Source organism: Fukomys damarensis, unplaced genomic scaffold (genome assembly GCF_012274545.1).
Source record: "Fukomys damarensis isolate Sample0158 unplaced genomic scaffold, DMR_v1.0_HiC HiC_scaffold_16, whole genome shotgun sequence".
NCBI lineage: Eukaryota > Metazoa > Chordata > Mammalia > Rodentia > Bathyergidae > Fukomys > Fukomys damarensis.
In genome coordinates, this window is record NW_022900928.1 from 128,557,331 (window position 1) to 128,565,379 (window position 8,049).

Consider the following 8,049-nt stretch of genomic DNA (forward strand, 5'->3'; position numbering starts at 1 on the left):
TTTTTTTTTTTTTTTTTTTTTTCTGTCTTTGCACAAACAAGGGGCCGGGACCTAGTCCTTCTTGTCCCTGGGAACCCCTTCCCTGTTCTCTGGACCCAGACAATCAGGCTGGTCCTCACGCCAGCAACCACATTTTGGGAAAGGTGAGAGCCTGAGGCAGGAGGGGGTTGTCTTTTGAGCTTCGTGGAGGAGACTACTGAAGAAATACTTTCACTTCTGTTTTCCCGACTGGGGCGGAGCCCTGCCTCCTCGGCCGGCCAACTGATTTCCTGCCCTGTGCCTCTCAGCCACTCTGGACTCAGGCAGGGAAACCGCCACCAAGGCCACCGTCCCAGGCCCAGGCAGGACTGGACGGGAAGATGGCAGATGAGGGCTGGGACCTGAACACCAGGTGAGTCCCCTTCCTTTAATCCACCCGCCTCCTCAGGCAGTATTGCTACTTTAGAGTCCTGAGTTCAGCGTCCACAGCTTTCCTTTATTTAGTTCAGCCTGCTTCACAAGAGCAAGCTGGGACTTAATGAAGTCCGCATGGGCAAAGAGGAAGCAAACGGGGCGTTTGCACCTGAGCAGCAAAGCTGTCTGGAAAGTTCAAGTTGCCCGGAACGCGTGACTTTTTTTGTTTTGCAGGGACTCTGGACAGGGCAGTGCTTTGAGGCAGGGATATGCTGTTTCCGCCTGACTTCTGACTGCTCTCATTCTCTCTGCTCCCTCCCCACGTCCTGCGGGGGTCAGGGACTGTGGTTCCTGTGAGAAAGCTTCCTGTAAACTTTGCTCCCCCTTTTAAGCCCGGAGTAGGGCAGTCTGCTACCTGTCCCACTCCAGCCTCGGTCAGTGGTCAGCTCCGGGGCTGTCCCAGGGCTGCGGGGCCTCTTGATCAAAAGAAGAAAGAGAAAGGCCCACAAGGGCAAAAGGCTGGTACCGGTGGAGGACTTCGATTTTCACTTTAATTTTCTGGCCCAGGGGGTGATTCTGATGAGAAAAATGGGATTAGAAAAACACTATTTAACATTTTAATTTTTCTAAGTACAAACTAAATACATAATGCAATCTTGTTTATCAACCTTCAAACAGTGTAGAGGAATGTAAAGAAAACTATATTTTGTTTGATACACAGAAGTATCTTGTTTTCGAGGGAGGATGCGGTACGTGCTGGTCGCATTTTGCATTACTTGTTTTAAAATGGGAATCCTAGGGATATTTTCCACTTTAATAGCGGCTCATCTCCCTCGTCCTTTTTATCCGCTTTCGTACTAGTCCAGAGCGTTGATCTGTGTCCCACAATTTGTAGGCCAGACCCGCTTTGATGAACATGTGGATTATTTTACCAACAAGCTGTCATAACGATGCTTATATACTTCTTTTTGGTATTTTGTATGTGTACAAGTACTTGTGTCAAAAACAAAGAAAAATTAATTGTGGCAAAAGGCATTAATATATTCTGCCAGATTCCTTTGGAAGGGGCTGAATCAACGTATATCTTAAACAGAAATGAGATGAGAAAGGAGTGCACTCTGTGTTAGTTAATTCTGTATTTTCCTGGTTAAGTGAGCCATTGACTGTTTTATGCTGCTGTTTGTTTGTTTACTGTTCTTCTAATTCCTTGTTCTACCGCTGGTTCTCTTTTACCCATGGACTTCAGGTGTTTGTCCTTACTTTCATGACATGGTAGACTTTGCTACAGGTCCTGGAAAACTGTTTCCTTTATCATCTTTTCACTTTGTGCGTGGTGACTTTTGTCTTATGAAAACTTAATATTTGAAATATAGGTCTGTTGTGCTATAGATGTAAGTGGTGTCTTCATTTTAATAAAGAAATGGCTGCCGGAAGTTGCTGGTGCAGCCCTTGAAAGCTGGCAGTTTCCTTCCAATTTCTCACTTGGTATTCATAATGGTTGCCTCTAACTTTTTCTCCATGACAATTATTTAGTGTTTAACGAGTTTGTTTCTTATGATTTCTAATTCTAAAGATGCTGATTGTGTTTCTTTCTGAGAGGGGACCCGAATGTCTTTCCCCAGCCCTGCAAGCCCCACTTCACACTGCGTCTTGGTCTTGTTGATTCAGGGTCTCCAGCTCGCCGCGTGTCGCTCTGGTGTGGTGTTATACGCTTGGCGGACCTTCTGCTAGTCCTTTTTCAGCGGCTCTTATTCATTTGCCCTGCCTGGATTTTGCATCCTGTGTTCCTTTATTCCTTCACGTGCCTGCTCATGGTTTTGCAGACCACCTCGCTTAGGCCTCAAATTTCCCATTCATTCAGATGTTATCTGGGCAATTTGATCACATTCGCTGTCTTATCTGAGACTGAATTGTTTCCCATCCGAGTGAGTGACAGTTTAAAGGTTCTACTTTGACTCTGAGCGGCTTTTCTGAAAACACCACCGAGTGACCATCTGGCAGGTGTGTGTCTGTGTTCTCTCTGCTTGGCCGCAGCCCACTATGGCACCCCTGCTGTAGTGACCGCGGCTTCCCAATGACTCCTGATGCTGGCACAGTGAACCTTTTCCTCCTCTTCCAATGTGTCTCCTCCAATCAGTGCATCAAAACCGTGCTGCGATTGCATTGCAACTATAAGACAGTTGCAAGATTATTGACATTTTTGCAATATTGATATATGTATGTTGTTTATTTAAAATGTTTTATTTTTTCTTCTTCTGCTTCTTCTTTGCAATGCTGGGGATTGAACCCTGGGTCCTGCATGTGCTAGACATTTGGTCTATCACTGAGCTACACCCCCAGCTTCTCAAAATCTTTTTAAATAAAATGTGTATTTTCCTCTTTGCAGGTTTGTACTTCTGCTAGATTTCTTTCAAAGTCATTTGGCATCTTTATGCTGGTATAAACTAATCATAAATCCGTTTTCTAGCGATCTGTTGCTAAGATTAAAAAAACATTGAAGGGGGTTTGGGGATTTAGCTCAGTGGTTCCACCGCCAGCCTTGCAAGTGCAAGGTCCCAAGTTTGATCCCTGGTACCAAAATAATAAATAAATTAAAATACATTGAACTGTGCTGTACTATTTTAGCTCTAATGAATTAAATATACAAATTTATAGAATATAAATTGATGAATTTATATTGTCTATAAATGATGAGTTGTGTTATTCCTATCAAGTCCTTATATTATTACTTTTGTTTCTTGCTTGGTTGGACCGGCCAGGACTTCAGGTACTACATGAAGTGGAAGTCGTAATAGCAGTTGCCTGCATGGATCCCCCATCCCCCAGGATAAGCTTTTGTCATTGCATAATTATAGGTGATCCCTTCCTTTTTAAATAAAAAGCCCCTCTCAGATGAAAGAAATTTCAAAATTAGCATCTGATACTTTCAATGTAGAATGTTGGTTGCCCTGGTTTCTGTTGTTTCTTCTGGTTCTCACAAAGGTTTTTTTAAATAAACTTTTTATTTTGGAATAACTTTATAGTTGCTGAAAAGTTGCCAAGATAACATAACAGTGCTGCTGTCTACTCTGCACCCAGTTTTATTTCTCTCTGATTTTTATCTTCTTGCTTAACTCCAATGCTTTTGTCAGGATGGAAAGAAAAAAAAAGCCAATTCGGATACATCTCCGCTCTTAACCAAACAGACTTTTCAGGTGAGATCGGCGCAGTGAGGGTGGTATGGGTATAGATCACTCCAGACTTCTCAGCCTCACAAGTTTTCCCATTAATGTGCTTCTTCCGCTCCAAGGTTCATCCCAGGGCACCTTGCATTTCATTCTGCTGTCCTGCTCTCTTCTGGTTTGTGCATTTCTCTGCCTTTCTTGTCTTGTATGACCTTGACAGTTTGAAGAATGTTGGTCAGGCGTTTTGTAGAGTGTCTCCCATTTAGGGTTTGTCTTTATGTTTTTCTCATGGTTCTGCCGGGGTCCATGATGTGATCTCCTCCTTACACTCCATCAGGGGAGGTGTGACCCCAACATGAATCGTCACTGCCTGTTCTGTCCAGCTCCACTCATGGCTGGAGTTGCCCCCAAGGGAGTTCCCACAAGTGACTGCCTCCAGATTGGGCCAGATGGAATTCCAAAGAAAGATGCTAAGCACCCTAGAGATGGGTCCTGGCAGCACGGTGCTTGTGAAGGACAGGAGAGGTGTTCTACCTGTTATGTCTACAGTGAGTGGTTGTGCTGCAGAGTTTGAATGGGGGCTTAGCTATTTGGCTCAGTGATGGGGTTAATTCGGTGTCTCTGGAAACAAGCTAAACATGTTTATCAGTGTCTGGAAAGGTTCAGTGCCCTGTCTTGGGTTCAAGAAAGCATGCGGCGGGCCTGGTGACAGAACAGACCTGGGGAGGGGATTTTCACTAGTGCTGCTGACCTTGGCCATTTGGTTAAAGCAGCCTTCTCTGCTATACACCTCCTCTCTTCCCTTTTCCATCCTCTAGTCACAAAGATTATTTTGCTTTTGTTGCCGGTTATCTGAGTCCTAGCATCGTATGCAAAAATCTCTCATAGATTACATTTAGGTGCACCGTGAAGTTTTACTTTTTGGAAAGGATTTGCATTTGGTATTTGGAGTACCTCGGCACACCAATGCAGAACTCTTAAAATAAGTTCAAGGAAGTCAAGCAATTTACTGGGAAGCAAGTCCAAGCCGGGCCCGTCCCTTTTGCTTTATTCTCACTGTGAAGATGTGATGTACATTATCCCTTTGTATGCTAGAACTACATTCCTGTATCCCCTCAACCCTTTGTGTCCTGGGGGTTAGATCTGTGTCCCTTTCACCCTAAGGCTGTCAGACGTGAGAACCAGATTCTCCGGAACCAGCAAATGCCCTCAAATGGAAAGTGGCTTCTGTGCTTGCACACATCCTGGTGTCTCGTCTCCCTTTGCCTATTCCTGGTAAATCCCTGCGGTGCTTTCATCGCTCCCATGATTAAATAACATTTTAAAATGTTTTTCCAGCTTTTTCAGTTTATTTTTAAACGTAGGGTGACACGGGCACTGTTTGCATCCTGATTCCCAACAGAATCTCATGGTCATATTGATTGTCATTCCTCAAAGTTTCTGGCTTGAAATTTGGTGGCAACTTCTGAACTATTTCTCTGAATGCCTCTAAAATCTTTGTCTTGCAGCTTCCTTGTGATGTGTCTAGATTTTGCTGTTTTACTAATCCCATTGGAATTTCCAGGATTTCTTGGATTTATGGGTTGGTGTCTTTTATCCATTTTGGAAAATCCTGTCATTATTTCTTCAGATATTACTCCTTCCTTCCCCTCTATTTCCTTCCTCCTTTTCCAGCGCTCAAAGTGGAAATTATGTTAAACATGTAGCTCATGGCTCACTTATCTCTTGCACACTTGTCTAAATTTTTCTGTTTTTAAAATTTCCATCCTTCCAGTGGGTATTTTCTACTGATTTGTCTTCCAGCTTGCTACTTCACCTAATGTTGTCTTTTTCTGTATTCAGTCTTCCATTAAATACTTCTATTATATTTAGTTTAAGAAACTTCCTTTTGGGGGATCTGCAGTCCATCAGATTATATTTTGTAGGATTCAATTCTCTGTTGGAATTTTCTAACTATATTTTCTCCACATTTTCATCCATTTACCTGAGCATTCCGATCACTACTTTCGTGTGCTAATTCCAATTTCTGAATCATCTGTGTACATTGTTCTTTTGTCTCCTTTGGGTCATATAGTCCTGTATTTCTACATGTCTGCTAATCTTTGATTGAGTGCCAGACATTGTGTATAAAAGACACGGAGTCTCCAGATGTTTTCCTTCCACGTGACAGTGATTCCTCCTTTCCTCTTCTAGGAAGGTAACATAGTGTTATTGATTAAGCAGATCAGTGCATGCGATGAGTAAGGTTAGCTTGCATTTTAAAATAAAATTTAATAAATACCTTTGGTTTGCCCTGACCCAAGGTGAGGATATTCAGAGATTTCAAGAGAGAGATTACTTTACAGTTAAGTCTTCTCCACTCTTTAAAGGCTGTCTTATGTTTTGTTTTGTTTTTATTTTTTATTTTTTGTTTTTTGGTACTGGGGATCAAACTCAGGACCTTGTGCTTGCGAGGCAGGTGGCAGTACCACTGAGCTAAATCCCCAGCCCTGTCTTACGTTTTTAGCCTCTTGCTTCATGCGGCTTTAGAACTGAGGAAAGTTCTTGACAAAAAAGCCAAACAAGGTTTTTATTTCCTTGTAGTCTCTTAATTTTGCCTTCCAACCCCAAATAACCATTGAAAATACCTTATTAGTTCAAGATTATTCTTCTCTTAAAATTTTGGATTTTTTAAATGTTTTTCTATTCAGTGTTCCCTATGAAGATTACAACTTCAATCAGATACTCATTGCTTTATAGGAAAGTGGCTTTTACTTTCTGGAACTTTCATAACTTGATTTTTGTACTTGATGTTGTAGCTTCTCACTGTAACATAATTAGGTATAGGGTTTAAATATTCATTCTCTGAACTTGACAAGTTTTTAAAAACTGCGTATAAAATTGTATTTATTCAAGGGATGTGATTTTTCAGTTAAAATTATATCTAAAATTTAAGAATACATTTGGCATCTTACAGAAATTATCTAAATGTGTAAAAACAAAATAAAACTTTAGGAACACAGAACATATTATAAATTGTCTGAATAAAAAAGTAATTAAAAGTTAAAATACTTAGCTGTGACCCTTTCTCAGATTTATTTAGGTATAATTGACAAAACTATAAATGTATAGTGTACAGTGAGATAATTTGATGTATATGTTGTAGAATGATTTTCACATTCAAATTAGTAAACATTCTTCAGCTCACAGTTACCATTTGTGTTACCGTGTGTATTGAGAATGTTTGATATTACTCTTTTATAAAATTTCAGTTTCACAGTACAGTTATTAACTGTAGTCAGTATATGTATTGATCTTCAGAACTTATTCATTCTATAACCAAAAGTTTGTGGTCTTTGACCAACATTTCCTCCATAACCAAGACATGGTGACCACATTTTATCCTCTGCTTCAACAAGATTGATTTTTTTTCAGATTCCAAATATAAGTGAGATCATATAGTATTTGTCTCTTTCTCTGTCTGATTTATTTCACTGAGAATAATGCCTTTTTCATCCATGTTATTGTAATGCTGGAATTTCCTTCTTTTCTAATAGCTGAAAAAATTCTGTTGAATATATATGTACATACATACACATACACAATATGTAAATCTCACATTTTCTTATCCATTTCCCTGTCAATGAACACTTAAATTGTTTCCTCTCCATGTTGTCACTACTGTAAATAATGCTGCAATGAACATGGGAATGAAGATATCTCCTTGACATTCAGATTTCATTTCATTTTGTTATATATCCAGATATGGAATTGCTGGACAATATCATATTTTTAATTTTAAGAAGCCTTCATACTGTTTCATAATGGCTGTACAAATGAACATTCCTACCAGGCATGTACAAGGGTTCCATCTTCTCCACATTCTTGCCAACACTGCTTATCTCTTGTCTTTTTTTTTTTCTTTTTTATATTGAGGTTATTGGTACAATCTAGGTATACAATACAATTACATTCATCATTGGGATTCTATACCTTTACATAATAGGTCTTGATTCTCATTTTTCCCCTTATCCCTGCCCTCCCTTCACCCCCTCCTCCCCTCCCCATTTACAAACACTTTATTTCCATTTTTTCAGTTTCTCATATTTTTTTCCTCTCCCTTATTGCCTTTCCCCCACTCTTCCCACTTTCCTTATACCTTTAGCCCTTTACTTCCTATTTCACATTATTAATTGTCTCATTAGGATCCTGTGTACTATTATAGTTTCTCACACCAAAGAAACTATTCGGTATTTCAGTTAAAGAAATCTCTGTATGAACATTAAAAATAGGGGATCCTAAAATAAAACTAAAAAGGAAAGTAAAAGAGAAAAGGCAATGATGTAACATCAAAATAATCCTTAATTCTGGAGATGAAAATGGTCCCTCAACATATTTAAATTGCTTCTTGCTCTTATAGTCTTATCTTACTCTTTTTTTCATTATTTAGAGAATACTTTGTTAGTTTCTGTAATCAAACCCATGTAGATATGACCTTACATATTCAATACAG

At 39.9% G+C, this 8,049-nt stretch overlaps 1 protein-coding gene across 8 annotated transcripts in view; it reads left to right on the forward strand.

Annotated features, from left to right (window-relative positions):
• The first annotated feature begins 41 nt into the window (after positions 1 to 41).
• The window catches only part of Sp100 (SP100 nuclear antigen), a 95,929-nt gene continuing 87,921 nt past the window's right edge, over positions 42 to 8,049 (forward strand). For 6 of the 8 annotated variants that reach the window (XM_033764675.1, XM_010608106.3, XM_010608105.3 and 3 more), the window contains exon 1: positions 45 to 391. In XM_033764675.1, the coding sequence (XP_033620566.1) occupies positions 360 to 391 (32 nt within the window). In that variant the 5' untranslated portion in view covers positions 45 to 359. Of the gene's footprint in view, positions 392 to 8,049 lie in introns of all 8 variants that reach the window. The other 2 variants (XM_010608112.3, XM_010608107.3) reach the window with 2 other exon arrangements.